The following is a 15,991-nucleotide window of genomic DNA, read 5'->3' as shown; positions in this document are numbered from 1 at the left end:
TCCACAGGACCTATCTTGTCAAATCCTTAAATATAGTTTAATGAAATGTCAGTTGATATAACTATAGAAAGTGGAAAAACTCATTTATAAAATCAACTAGCCATATGTGAAGTACATTTCCAATCTTCCACATGTCAATAATTAAACGTTTTTAACTTGATTGTGTGAAAGAACTACCAGGTGTGCTCTCCATTGTAGTCTGCACTCAACAGGCTGCATCTTCTCTGGTAAGCAACAAGACTCAGATTTCCATACTGTCTTGAAAAGTGTCAAGTGATATAAATGTATAACATACTATTACATTTACAGATATTGACAGATCCTGTACAAATTATTGTGAATTTTGTAAGGAAATATGGGCAGGTGATAGGAATGTTTCACCATATTGGGACATAAAAGAATTCAGAGGGTAATTTTTTTTAGAATGAAGACTGTAAAAAGAACACTGATACACACACACACACACACACACACACACACACGTATAATTTTCAATATGAAAGTGTTAAGGTATGAGCTCCATAAATAGAAAAAAGTATAGAGATAAATTTATATATTCACTAAATTAAATTCTTCATGGACAAAATGTAGGGTAGAATATTCTATTTTTAAAATGACAGCCAATGGGCTGGGGAGATAGCTCAGTGGTTTTAAATGCCTGCCTGGCAAGCACAAGATCCTGAGTTTGATCCCCAGTATCAAAAAATAAAATAAAACAAAGACAGCCAAATCATGTTCAATACTTGGAGTTCTTCCATCATATCTATGCATACTTTCACTGCATTAGTCTTCACGCTAGTCTGTTAATGTCTTTTTATTGTTGTCCTCAATTTTTATGAGCTTTTTGAACACGAAGACTTTGTCTCTATTATTCATCGCCTGAGCACCTATAACAATTCCTAAGACAGAGTTATCAATAAATGTAAAGTAGGTAAATTTGAGGGCCAGCAAGATAGCTCAGAGAACTAAGCACCTGCTTAGGCAAGCACAGGGCCCAGGGTTCAACCCCCAGGACATGTCATGTTGGCCCCAGCCCCAGTCACACTGAGCTGGCAACCAAGTCTGAGCATGGTGTCACATGCCTGCAATCCTAGTGGTACGGAGACTAAGACAGGAGGATCATGAGGAGTCAGAACTGCATAGTGCAACCCTGTATTAAACGAATACAAATAAAATAAATACAAAAAAATAAAAAAGCTTAACATACAAACATCAATGTTCCACATGATCCTGACCCCAGTCTCCAAAGTGTAGGTACTTAGAAGATTCATTCCTGTGGGTCACCACAGACAAAGTCTACTTCGAAGGGATCTGAAAGAGGTTTGGCAGATACTGTCTGTCTAGGGATGTTGTACTTTGTCATCAAAGGTGCTGGCATTGAGGGTTCACTGTCAGCCCTTAGTCAATGCACTATGCACCGAGTGTGTTCAGCACAATGTCTGGCCTTAGAAAGCACAGCAGCCGTGTTATCCACAGAAGAAAGCAGTGTTGAAAAATCTTAGGTAACTGAATGACACATCCCATGATTTGAAAGCAAGCCTCAGCACTTCCTCTGATCTCTTCTATGGTGTCAGGATCTCACAACTTCCCTGATAGGATATTTTTCAATGATTCAATGAGACTGACTAAGCAAAGAGTCCATGATGGGGATGAACATGCAGTGGTGCCCCCAAAGAATAGTTCATCTTGGTATTATTTGATTTGCCCTGAAACATAGGAAAGGAAACAGAAACATACTGAGGTTAAATATCTATCACACAAAGCAAAGACTAGGACTGACTTAAAATTCATGCTGGCAGCAGAAAAGATTTCAAGATCTAGAGAAAAATACATTTTAAGACAGAACTTGAGAGTCAGGGTTGTTTGGCATAAGTTCTTAAATTTATAGATAGCTAAAAATATTTTTATTGTAAGCCAAAGTATCTCAACAGCAGTCCTAACTTGGCCTGCACATTCATGCTTCATTGCTTATACTTCATAACAAATTTTCAAATTGCAAAATTCAAGGGAGTAATTAAAATTTTTAATTGGAGGAAAAATATATGATTCACAAAATGTATTTAATTAGCCCTCACACCATTCACTGACTCCACATATAATTTCCCGAACAAATGTAAAATTCTACTACATAGAATTTGCTAAAAAGGGAGTCACATTTTAAAAATCAGAACAGTCATATCTGCCTTATAGATAAGTGGAGCCTCACTGAATGCTACCCTTAGTCCTTGGCATTTAACCTGATTTCCTTTAAAGTCTCTTTGCTTTCTTTCATGCTTTTATACTTGTTTTTTTATTAATTACACAAATCATTAGTATTAAAAAGCAATATAATATTTTCAAGAAGTAGCTTTGCAGACTATCTGCATATTTAATCAACTGCCTCTAAATTTTTAATCATTTGAGACCAGGTTCTTGTCTTGAAGCTTAACTTGATAACAAAACTACCAACTGGTAGAACTAATTGGTACAGAATCAGTCAATAATTTATAAGGAATGGGAAAAACATACGGTTGTTATGAAGGTATAAGACCACCAGCCAGCTATTCCTGAGAGGTAACAGCAAAAACAATGCTTGGCTCTACAATTCCTGGCCCACTGCTGACATCCACTGGCTATCCTTTAGAATCATTCACATTCTTTAGATTTGTACAAGAAACCTTGTAAAAAAAAAAAAAAAAAAGAATTTTTAGGTTTTACATATTTATGACTATCCTTAATGCTGTCATTGGTTCACCTATACATCATTTATATTTAATGCAGCACACATCTAACATTTAAAAGCCTGAAATTCAGTGAAACTGAAAACTGTTCTGTGTATTCAAGGCTAGAATGACTCCAGTAAGGGCTCCTTACTGTTGTGAGTTTGAAAGAACAGGAATAGTAAGAGAATAGCTACACTGGTTGTTTTTTCAAAATCACCACTCTCATTTTACACAATTGGGAATTTGGTGACTTGCCTTGCTATGACAATTTTGGAAACATTTAGAGAAGATGAGTTGGTACTGGGCAGAAAGTTATCAGGTGGATTAAGACAGGAATCCTCAAGTTTCGGGAGGTATCAGACTCATCTGGAATGCTTATTATAAATTTAGATTTCTGGGCTCCTTTTCAAAACTATGGCTGAATCTTTGAAGTTTTTCATGCATTCTGCTTACAAACCGCAGTGTGAGGAATGCTAAGATAGGCTTTTCCTTTAGTGTTTCAATACTGAAATTTCATACAAAATGCAGATCACATGCTATTTTGGACTTTTTACTAAGGGTAGCACAGGCAATCGGTTCAACTTAATAAGTTGGACAAATCCTTCAGAAACACTGTGTCACTTCCCAAAATGTCATCATCAAATGAATCAAAACTTACAAAAATATTTCTGCAAATCTTTTGGCAATGCAAATAAGACATGAACAGTGTGTGGCTGCTTATGAATAAAAGTCATGTGACCAGAAAGCCCTGAGATTAAATGGCCAAGGCATAGTTAGTGTGAAACGCTCAAAGACAATGCATACTATATTCTCACAGTACGCACCAGACTGTTAGCAGTGTTGTGATAAAACTACAGGGTTGCTTGTCTGTTAACGCTGCCTGAGTTTTGGTAATGAGGATGCGCTTAAGTCACATAAATATCCTACGTGTTCTGGGGAAATGGCGGGGTGCAGTGAAGACACCAGCATTCACTCAGCGTTCTTGATAATATTTACCGAATCATGATAACAACAGTGTCCGCTCCTCAGCCCCACAGCTAAGCTCTTGGTTAACCAGGAGCTTTAGGGATGATGCGATTGGGCACAAAGAGTTTAGATAGTTATTTGAGCACTATGATTTAATAACATGAAGAATTGCAACATGGAGTAAAGGACAATTCTGAAAAGCACCAAGAAGGTAAAAGGCACAGGGAAAGAAAGCAAAAAGGCTATTGTTCTATGAGACAACATGGCAAAGCTATCCTAGAGATGGTTATAAAATGCTAAGAGCAGGACAGATAGCATCTGGACCTTAAAGGAATCGAAACTATTATTTTTCACTTTCTTAAGGGTCTGAAAATTAAGTTTATTGCAATTCCAGGTGGGTTACTTTCTTTTGATGTAGTAAAATGTTATAAATGTTATAGTACTACAATATACAGCAACAAGAAAGTAATATCCTTTTAGAAAATATGCTCAAACACACTTCACACTCCGCAGGACCTGTGTGGGATTCTTGTGTGTAGGAAATGCCGCTAGGGAGTTTGATGCTGACGGCACTTTGTAATCCTTACCAGCACTCCAGGATGAAACACCGGGAGCTAGCCTCGCCTCAGAAGTTAAAAACGGGTCTCTTTTAATGAAAATTCTCTGATTCCTTTGAGTTACAAAGACTACAGACTAGGAAGAGAGCCTAAATTTAGACTTCTTTTCTTAAGAAATAGACAGGAATCTGCTAAGATCTGTATCCATTGTCCATCGAGAATTACTAGAAAATAACAAATTCAGATGTTTGGGCAGAAGAGTAGCATGCTTAGGTGGACAGGACACCCAATAATCCACATGAGCATATCACTAGCAAAGAATGCAAATCAAACCAAGAAAAACCAAACCAATGTGGTCAAATTTAGGAGAGTAGACAGAAAAAAATTACTGAAGTAATTTCTTCATACAGATCTTTTTCCCTTAAGGCATAAAAGATGTTTTTCTGACTATAAAAAGTACAGCCATTCATAAAGACGCATGGTAAAAAATAAAGCAAATATAAATTCTCTTCAACACCCTGCTAATTTTACGTGACAGGAACATCAGGGTCAAATACTTCTATGATATTTTTTTGGAATGTCCGTCTAGCACACACACGAGCTTAACAGTTGTAGAAATTTTTCCCCATCAGTGTAGATATATGGTCATCCATTACGATTTGGGCCATTTAATTGATATTTGATGTTAAGTGTAGTTATAAATGATGGTGGACACACAATTCCTGCACACTTCCAGTCCACGATTCATAGGCTTCAAGGAGGATCTTCACACACAAATCTTATTTTAGCCTTGTGGTTGCCTTAAAAGCCACCAATGGCTTTTCACTACTCTTGGAATTAAGTTCAAATTCCTTTCCACAGCCTAAGGACCTCTATGATGTGAATGCTACCTGGGTCTTTACTGGCATCTGTACCATTCTCCTTTTAGCCTCCACACCCAATTCTGCTCTTCATCTCTTCCTCAAACACGTCATGCCATTTTTTGTTCTGGGGCTCATGTACAAACTCTACTGTTCCTCACCCCACTGCTCTTTCCAAGGCTCATCATTCTCCCCAAGTTACAACCTTCCACCATCTCATTAGTTAACTTGCTTTGTGAAACCAATTCTCTGTACTTGACTATTCCTTTTCTGCATCTGCATTAAGGCCTCACCTTACTGCAGGAAGATTCTAAATGTAAGCCTTGCTCTAAAAGACTTTAGGATTTCTGTTAAAACCATCAATTTTATGCCAGATAATCAACCTCCTAGTCTTCCTGGCCCTAAAATCATTAACATTTCAGACTCCTCCCTCTACTTCTCCTTTATCCCGTTCATCCAATTGCTTGTATCACTGATGATTCACCCCCACACAACACCTCTTCATGCCTTAACCTCCAGCAGCCTCTTTTGATTCTTGCCAAGATCACCACAGTAGCTCTCTGCTGGGTCATCCTCCTTTCACTTCCTTCCACACCTTCCACACCTTACTCAAAGTTCCATTCTAACTTCAGATTATTACTCTTTCTTTGCCTTTCAGCTATGATCTAGTACAAGTAAAACAAGTTCACTTATTCATTCAGTAGATACTTTTGACAATTTCAATATGCATAGCAGATATAAGAAGGAATAAAAGGCCATTGATGATTTCAGGGAAGCAAAAAATTAGAGGGGTAAAATAATGAGGTACCTGGCTGCATTATTACCTAACTGAAGTATAATCTACTTTTCCCAGAGTTGGAACTCTCCTGAATGCAACAGGAGCCGGCCGTGCCAGTCATCTCTCTCATGACTTTCCTGTTAGAACATCCTGTATATTCCAGTTATGATGAAGTTATCATTTGCTGAAAAACTATTGAGTTTATTTTTATTTTCTGGTATTGGAAATCAAACTTAGGATGTTGTACTTGCCAGGCTGATGCTTGTGCTGCTGAGCTACTACATCCCGGGCCTAAAGCTTAAGCTATGTCCTCTCCAAGCTACCTGCCTCTGCCCCCCACCCATCTAGTCCTTTCTCCAGGCATTGTAAGCCTCACTCCATAGGTATTCCAAGAATCCATTTTATTCTTCCCATCCTTCAGCGAGGGTTTGCAGTGTCTTCCCTTTTGGTACTTACAGTGTAACACTTACCACACCTGCCTTCTAGGATAGGTAGTTGTACAGCTATGCTGTGTTACCCAATTTTGCATCTCTAAAGATGGCTTTCACTTCATAGGCACTCAATATGTACTACAGTGAACCTGACAAGTACACAAGGCAAGAGCAGCATTTTCAACTCTTAATCAGAATGCTAACATTACGTGAACTTCTAAGGGTACATATGCACGCATTCAGCTGAAGAAGGAACACAGTCACTGAAACCAATTTTACTAGTGTGTCGGAGATGAATTTGTCACATAAAAGTTTTTTCCAACTTCTCTACCCTTTCCAGGCAAGGGCTTAAAGCTGGTTTTCAATCTTCTGTACTTCCTAATTCTAACAGTCACTGTAATTTGGGAATGGGAGTTAAACAGTGTTAAGAATTCCAAATCATATTTTATAGTTTTAACCAGCAGGTGAATAAAAGCATGGACACTCTCGTATAGGCAGAAACAGTACGGCCGTCTACAAGCCCTTACAAATGACTGGGCAGGACCCTGCTGCTGAGTGCACTGCTGCTTCCTTAAGAGCAGCCTTATAGAAAGGAGCAGAAGCCTGAAGGGCAGTGGCACAACAGAAACACACCAACCCGCTCCTGGGAGGACAAGCAAACAGGCGCCATAGCAGGAGCACGGTGTGGGAAGAGGACTGTTCCTAGGAGGGGAGGACTTAGAGAGTCACTAATATAAACAATGCTACAGAAGACACATATTGAAAGCATACCAACAGCATACATTAAGACTCCACACAATGTGTTAAGCATGTCTTACAAGTGATTTTATTTAAACTGCCAAGACAGCTTAAGAAGAGATAGTGATGATGACAACCGTGGTGAAGTGGTAGCAGGGATAAAAGTACCCTCCATCAAGATTTGAAACTGGCTCGGCTAACGCTACACACTTTCTAAGAGGCTGGGATTCAAATCTAAAAGGTATGGTGCCAGAACTAGGATCTTAACTCTAGTTCCTATTACTTTGTGTATTATGTTAGGTTAAATTAGAAAGTAGTGAATTATTTATACTGTCAAGGGATATCAGCATAGCCAAAACTCATCATGTGATACTCCAACTGCAAACAAGAATTTATGTTCATGATATTCATTTGGGGAATTTCTACAATTAACTATTTGGTGATTATTATATGCTCAACCAAGAAGTTGGCCTGTTACACAAATCCCTAATCTGTGGTGTGAGGAGCTATCAGCAACATTATAATCATTGCTCCAGCTACGAGAACACCTGTCAGGCATGTCAAAGGACAGGAGCCAGAACTGGCCAAGGCGCTGTGATCCTACCACAGTAGGCATGGGCTTGGGCTGAGTTAACATTCACTGAGTTTTGCAGTGACTCTACATTTCATACAAATTCCTCCCTGCCCTATTGGTGGCATTATTAACAGTGTGCATTTCCTGCCCCATCCCCTAAAAGACATGAACACAAGACAAAAAACTGGAGGATTTAAGAGGATAACTGTCAATAGCCAGACACAATGCAGCACGCATAGCTTTGCCAACATGCAGCATTCTATAAAGTTCTGACTTTATACAATTAATTTGCTTTGAAATTCTATTTATTTTAAGTATTTAAAGGCATTCTGTGAAAGGGGACTCCCAGGCTTCACCAGGTTGAACAATGGACTTGAGGGACACAAAACCTAAATGTGTCCCTGTTAACAATGAAGTCAGCAAGGAAAGCCAAGTTGTAGCAGTTACAAACCAGTCACTCCTCCTTTCTCCTAAGAAAGACCCGGGATCCCAGGAGTACAACTGCCATCAGCAGAGTTATTACTGTGGGTATTCAAAAGCTATAGCCCTCGTAAGACTCAGATTAACTAATGGTGACTGCTCTGTAACAGAACCAACACAATGAGGCCTAACTCACTCAGATCAATCAGAGCTTACACTCTAACACATGTGAAACATGTAAAGCTCCTGAGTTAAAGCACTCCTAGGAATTTTTATCTTGTTTGATTAGGTCTTATAGATATTTCAATATAATTACCTATTCCTTCAAGATAATAAAACAAAAAGAACAGCCAGGCATGATGGTACACACCTGTAATTTTAGCACTGAGAAGGCTGAGGTAGGAGAACTGTCAGTTCTAGGACAGCCGGACTACAAAGTGAGTTCAAGATCAAGTATTCTCACTCCAACATGTGAATAGTTAGCAAAAATCAGCTAATTTGTCCTCATTTGTATCCAAAAATGGTGCAAAAATAACCAAATGTGGATATATCAAGACGGAAATAAATCCAAAAGTAATTCACATTTTTAGAGAATACATGTTAACATCATAGTAAATATTAAAGTGTCTGACATTCTGAGAACTGACATCCATATTAAATTTACACATACAAACACACACACACACACACACACACACACACACACACACAGAGAGGCAAGTAAGGACCATTTTCAGAATGTATCTACTGGGGAATGTTAGGATGTAAATTCTATTTGGCCCATATACAATTCAATTTTAAAATTGCTAAAAATGTGTTTGAGCTTTAGACTATAACATTTGTTATAATAATTCCTAGGTTGAACTTCACCATATAAAAAAGGGGGAGAGGCATGAACTTACATTGCAAAAGGCATCCACAGTGTATCAGCAACATTGACTGACAGCTGACATAAATGCATTTAAAGTAAAATATTTTAAGCACAAAGAAAAATCTCCTATTAAAAAAGATGTTTAAATACTGTCGGCATTCTTATGGTTCCTTTAAATACCCCTGGCTATTCCTAGAGGAGCTACTCCACTTTTTCCTGTTTTTTTTCTCATTTGAATCTTCACACCTATTTTAGTTATGCTTCCAATCTTGTAGGACCTGTAAGTTTTTCCAGAATCAGAGCACTAGGTTTATGGATGTATGATACGTTGCCTCAGAACACCAGGAACTGCACTGTACTCTGTGCTGGGTTTCTTTCTTCTCCTTTCCCTCCTCTTCCCCTGTTTGGAAAGGCATCTAAGTCATCCCTGGAAAGACGGGCGGATCCTTCAGGTACATGAAATCTTTGTTTTCTACAATGTCATTCATATTTTTGTCTTATTCTTCCAATTGGCATATGTAATGTTCAAAACGCTTATATTCAGAAGTTGGAATGGCCTGGGCTTTGAAATACTGTCTCAGTTTCATTGTTTTCAATTTATTTGTTGTTGTTGTTTTTATTTTTAAACTAAAGCTATATGAAACTCGTGGATTAAACAATAATTTCTAATTTTTGTCTTAAAAAGGAAAGTATTTCTCTGCAACCATCTTTCCACAATAATGTTCCTTGACTTAAGATCAAAGAAAGCAATTATATATAATGTCTGGTACCCAAATACAAGTTTAGATTATGAATGAAGTCACGGACACATAACAAAGACAAGCAAGAATTGGTCAATTTATCAGGTTAGTATTTATAATATTACATTTTATATTACCTAGTTGAGCTGGGTACAAAATGAGTAAATGCATTCCAATTCAAAACACAAAATGTTTTTATAAATTGGAAATAAATCTGACATACTTGGTTCCATTCTCAAAGATTGAAAGAGGCAAAGATGTTCCTTCTGTCAATATAGAAATCCTGTCTTCCAAGATTTTGTGGAAATCAAATCAGGATTTTGTAACATTAATGTTTTAACTTTCAATTCTTTAGAAAATGTTTACAGTGTAAAATTGAGTATTTTAAAATTTAACAAATATTTTAAGTGATAATTTTATTAGCATCTCAGGAGTATTTTCTATACTTTGCTACCAAAAATATAGTTTTTACCTAAAACTACGCATACTGAATTTTGTCAAGAAAAAATTCTTATAGTGTTGTTATAAAGGTCAGTTATAAGAAACAGGCAATATTTCATATGATGGGAAAGTTTAGTCGATGTTTTGTTTCTCTTTAAAACAATGATCTTGAATAAAAATGGGAATAACAGAGATTTAAAAAAAAAAAAAAAAAAAAAAAAAAAACCCTCTCCAGAATGTGTTAGAGGGTAAGAGAGTCTCAATATCTCAACTCATCGAAGTGTTTGGCATCCAGATTGATGCTGCTATGATACGAAACTAAACAGAGGATAAATATAGAGAATGAGGATTTGCCTAGTAGGATACTTAACAGATTTCTAATCTTTGATCTCACCAATTTTGAGGAGGTTAGTGATCCCCCAGCAAAAGGACCTAAACTATTATATGTCATGAAATGTGTGCAGGTTACTTAAATCTTCTCTAGATTTTGATCATTTTCTTAAAAATAGGTATTTCTAGCCAATCATTAAACATCTTAAACATCGAACAATGTATCACTAATTGTAGTACTAGTGCAGATTTTACAGTATAATTAGTAACCCAGTACCATGATAAAGTAATGAAGAAAAAAAAATCAATTTATAGCAAAAAAATTATAAGCTGCTACCTCAAAATATGATTTGATTTGATTTTATGTTGGTACTATAGCCAGAAATTCAAAATAGTTTTTAGTCGTATTAACAAATTGTGGGCAGTTTCACTTATTATTCAAGCTTTTATCATATTTTAATATTAAAAATGCAGCATAATTTTTGAAAATATCATGATGAACCCCCAATTTATTTTTCATTGTTTGTATTTGATAATCTAATGCTGCTATAGCAAATAAGGACAGATATATTCATGGTACACATATTTGAAGAAAATATAGTAATGTAAAATCACACAAGAACACACAAGTCATTTTTTTCCTACAGTTTAATTTTAACTAGTAAATTTTAAATGATGAATATAATGCAATTCAAGTCTTTGCTTATTTGCAATCCACAAACTTTTGTTTTGCAACTTGTGGGTGAAATACATTCTCACAGTTTTCACCCTTATATACTGTCTCTCTCTAATTTTTCCCCTTGAGTCCTTCTTCAGTAGTGTAACAAGTCACTTCTGGATTGGCTAAAGAGCAATCCTAGCACAGTAATGTTTCAACTTGCAAGGAAGCACACCCTTGTTGAGCTGATAGAACTCCACCAGCTGGATCAGGTCTGTGAATCGCGTGTGGCCGTCGTCCAGAGTGTGGAACGTCGCACCGTCATCTTCAACCTGCAGGGGAAAAGCAACAGCCTGGAGAAGGCAGCAGAGCAGCCAGGAGGACGTTCCGACTCACTGCACAAACTATGTCTCTATCTGCGAAAAGTGACACATGCATAAAACTAAACAGAGTGAAAAGAACACTGGAGCTTGCCCACTTCTGTTTTGCAATGTCAGTTGCATTTACAGAACGGTCTTTGGAGAAAGAATGTGGCATTAGTGTCTGTACTTCTTATTCTCCCAGTATTCTGTTTAGTTAGGACAGTACAGCTATTTGATTTGAATCAATCAACTGTAAGAAACCTGAACTACTCAATTTAAAAGCAAGCAAAAGAGTTTAATGCTCGCAATACAGAAATTAATTTCCATTTCTAAATATTGTCTAATGCCTGCCTCACTTGGTATATTAAAACTGAATATTCACATAATATGTATCAGCTAGCCGGTTCTAAAGTAATCAAATAATACGCTAATAGAATATAGCTGGGTTTCCCCCTTTTGTGGTGGTGGTGGGGGGGAAGCTTCCAGCATTACAAAGTTCAGACTTGAGCCACTTATATAATCAAAGAAAGGGGAAGGATACTTTATGTGCCCTTTGGAGCACTCCAAAAACTAGGCATCTAGCAATCTTATCTGGCACCTTCCTAAAAGCAGAATGGATCCACTGCACACGACTTGGTTCCAATACACAGAACATGCACAAACACGCACACATGTGTAGGCAGACACACCCCAGCAGAAGCAATGGGAGCCCACAGCATGCCGCGGCACCCAGAGGCACAAACCACGGCCTTCTATAACTGTTCTCAGTATTCTTTAAATGTCCATCAGCTGCATAGCTTCTCAGTGGCTACCCATTATGATTAAAAACAAACCAGCAAAACAATAACATCAAAAAAATAATGTTTTTTTTTTAAGAAAAGAGAAGGCAAAGAGCTTTAAAATAATCTTTTTGTAAAGAACTGTTAGAGGAATTCAGGAGATTCTTTAGTGGCCTTTTAACAATAGCTGGCGTAAGGTCTATATGGTATTGCTAAATCATATTTCATAGAAAAAGGGAAATTTAATTTTTACAATTCCTGTATTTCTTATATTAATTCAAGCTCCTAAAACCATTTCTGCCAAACTTAACTCTAGTCAAAGCACAAGTTTCCAAATTATATTTAATAAAATGAACAAAAGAAAATCAAAGTTTCCAAAAGCTTATGCATTAAGATCATTTCTTATATATGAATGTGAAATTACAATTACTTACTGGTATAATTTGAAAGTGCTTTATTTTTTGTCCATGACTCATTGACAGAACGAAAGTTTTAGGGTTACTCTGACTATCCCGTACCAAGAAAACTCTAAGGAGAAAGAAGGAATTTAGTATGTTTTCTACATTTACTTATGGATTTCACAGACAGCATGTAACAAATCCAGGAGGTATATTCATGAATGTGGTAGCCAGGGATTCTTTTACTCTATATCCCGTGTACCAGCAGGACTATCCATTTGACAACAACATGTTATAACAAAACCTTTGCTATAAAACTATCATCAGTGCTAATGTAATTTTGATAGGATAAATATATAGCTCATTTGTCAACTGTTTGTTTGCAATAACCAATATAATGTTAGTTGGCATCAATAATTACTACTATGTACTTTTTCCATTGGGAAATTGGGTATTACCATGTAACATTTTATTATGAAGAATAACACAGAATTATGTTATATTTTAACTATGTGTCATGAGAGACCCCTGAAAAGAGGTAATTATTTAGAATGAAATCATTTTTACCCCCACTTCTACACTGGATCCAGTTTCTTTTTTGATTTGTTTCTACTATCACATACATAACAGAAAATAAGAGATGAATGTATTATAAACATAACCTCTAAATTACTTAGGAAATGCACACGAAATGCTTTAAGTAAGAGAAGCACTCCGAAACATGCATTTTAACCCTGAAGGACACAGCAAAAAAAAGCTTCTACAGCATCACACTAGAAAAGTAAGATTGACCCGACAGCCAAAGGAAGGAAGGCTGCTGGGCATGTAGTCTTATTTATTGGAAAGAAACCATTTTGTATTAATTATTGATTGGCAAACACTCCGGTAATAGTACCCACTGGTGACTCGAATATGAACCTCACCGCGCCTGGGCGGAGGCCGCTAGATCCAAGGCTTCACAAACACCTGACCAGATTATTCATTGCGTTTGTGCTGTGTGAGACTGAGACACTGTATCACTGTGTGGGGGACAAAAGCGTGCTTTACTGGCAAACTAAGCTGTGAATTCTTCTCCCCTTCCCAAGAAGAGCTCCACCACCACCTAGTGGAGCACTTGGCACCGTCACAGCTTTCCAAAGAAACACAGAAAAAAATGAAGAGGCGGTCACTATATGAGTATTTTGTTCAGTTAGTTTACAAATACTGAGATCAGAAGTAATGGAAATCCTAATACTCCAAAATATTTAAATAATTTTTCGAGGTTTATACTTTTTTAGACTCACCAGTCAGTAACTCTGATTACTCAAATATATATCCAAAAAGACTTACGATCCGTGCATACAAAATCTTAGAGTCAGTGAAATGCTAAGTCACTATTAATAATCATCTGTGTGAAGATGAATTTTTATCTAAATGTCAACATGAAATCAGCTCAAATCCTTGTCATCATTTTATGCCAAGATTTAAAGATAACCCATCTCCATTTTTGTTTAAGTTGAAACTGGTTTAATTTTTCATCCAAACCTCTGTACTCTCATTTGTACTCCATTTGGGAAGGGAATTTAGCCAGTGTTATAAACAGCAGCTATACAATACTGAATAACTTAAGAGAAAAATCCTTTGGAATGATAACTCTTTCATAATACATTTTGTAATTTTCTGTGCATTCTATGGTATCACAATAAAAGATAATAGGAAAAATTACCAAAAACTACTTATGTTTTCATAGGATCAAATTATTTTCAGCAGCTAAAGTTTAGAGAAAAAGCAAAAGGAACATAAATGAATGGAAAAAAGTAAATAAATATTCAAAATATATAAGAAAAGGGCCGGCCTGATAGCTCAGTAGACTAAAGCACCTGCTTAGGCAGAGCGCAGCAGCCAGGGTTCAATTCCCGCATGCCATGCCCGCCCGCCCACGGGGTGCACTGAGACGGCAACTGAGACTGGGCATGGTGGCGTGCACTTGCACTTCCAGCACATGGGAGGCTAAAAACTGGAGCATCACTACAAGTTGGATCTATGTAGTGAGACCCTGTAGACCCTGTCCTAAATACAGGAAAAAAAAAAAAAAAAAAAGAAAAAGCAGTGACATAATGCATCCTACATTATACCTTACAAAGTATAACATGTATAACCTCATGATACAAATCAGATTTTTGAATCATATTAATTATACATTCAAATTAAAAAAGTAATACCCAAACTAGTTTAATTTCTTTCCTTCATGAATATTCCAGATGCTAGACTTGGCATAAAACAGGTATTAGTCCACATTGGTTAAAAACAAACTTACACAAAAATACCAAGCGTACACTGTATACCAGGCATTATACAGACACTGCTACAATAGGACAACCACAATTACAGAACAAAGCTACTCTATGAGAAGCTGAAACTAAAAGTTCTTAGTATACTGACTGATTTTGTCGACAGGAGAAATCCAAATCACTACCACCCAAAACTAAAAACATCAAACTCACCCATCCACGAGTCCTTGCTGAATAATCAGCCTCTGAGCCTCATCTCTAGAAATTCTGTGGTGAAACCATGGCTGAGCCCGATGGATAGCTGAAGACAGAGATGAGTTAAGACACAGGCTTGTTTGCAATGATCACAGATTCCCTGCGTGCAGTCGTGCCTGGGGCACCTAGCGACTGCAGCCAGGCCGGCCACCTGCCCCCAACCCCGAGCAGCGGCTGCACACACATACCCAGGCTCGCGGCAGAGCTCTGTGCCGAGGCCGTGGGGCTACCGTGAATGCCCAGGCGTAAGCATCCTTTCTTCTGAGGAAGGAAGAGAAAAACAAATCTCAACCGTTTGGGTAAAACAAACTGAATTCATAAATATTTTTAAAGTGAAAGTATTAATACCCTCCAAGCAAGTCCTTCTTCAACAGCAACCGAAAGGGCTTCAGTGGGATTCTCTATAACTCTGCTTTTCTGACCTGAGAAGTCCATCGCTACCAGGGAATTCTCTGATATACTTCTCTAAAAAAAAAAAAAATACACATCAGTTTGAACTATGAAATACTACTGCAAGTTACTTTTCAGCACTGTGCTAGAATGTTTTCATTCTAGACTAGGAATCCAATAGTGGCTGTCAAGAGACTTAAGCAGTTGAAATATACATTCAAGATTAAATGACAATATAAAATACTTTAGTTAGGTATGGTTATTTGTTAAGACAAATGAATTAAGTGCTGAATAAAAATATGAAAACATTGAGCAGAAGCACGTATTTTCCTAAAACAAACCTTTCTTTTCATATTCTTGGGTAAAACAGCTAAACTCTTCCCTGAGAAAGAAGTCACTCTTTCTATGGTTAAAAGGATGCCTTGCTTCTGATTAAACCTTCAGATTTATCAATTAACTATTAAATATCAA

General features: G+C 37.1%; 1 protein-coding gene across 1 annotated transcript in view; it reads right to left on the bottom strand.

The window, feature by feature from the left end:
• Positions 1 to 11,038: 11,038 nt before the first annotated feature.
• Positions 11,039 to 15,991, bottom strand: part of Grb14 (growth factor receptor bound protein 14) — a 77,635-nt gene continuing 72,682 nt past the window's right edge. The window contains exons 9-13 of the mRNA XM_004629864.3: positions 15,479 to 15,595; positions 15,319 to 15,391; positions 15,089 to 15,176; positions 12,642 to 12,735; positions 11,039 to 11,398 (exon numbers count right to left, since the gene is read on the bottom strand). Coding sequence (XP_004629921.1) covers positions 11,252 to 11,398; positions 12,642 to 12,735; positions 15,089 to 15,176; positions 15,319 to 15,391; positions 15,479 to 15,595 — 519 coding nt within the window. The 3' untranslated portion in view covers positions 11,039 to 11,251. The remainder of the gene's footprint in view (positions 11,399 to 12,641; positions 12,736 to 15,088; positions 15,177 to 15,318; positions 15,392 to 15,478; positions 15,596 to 15,991) is intronic.

This window comes from Octodon degus, unplaced genomic scaffold (genome assembly GCF_000260255.1).
Source record: "Octodon degus isolate 3935 unplaced genomic scaffold, OctDeg1.0 scaffold00032, whole genome shotgun sequence".
In the NCBI taxonomy this organism is placed as follows: Eukaryota; Metazoa; Chordata; class Mammalia; order Rodentia; family Octodontidae; genus Octodon; species Octodon degus.
Note: the sequence above shows the minus strand (reverse complement) of the source record. Positions and strands in the feature narration are given on the sequence as shown.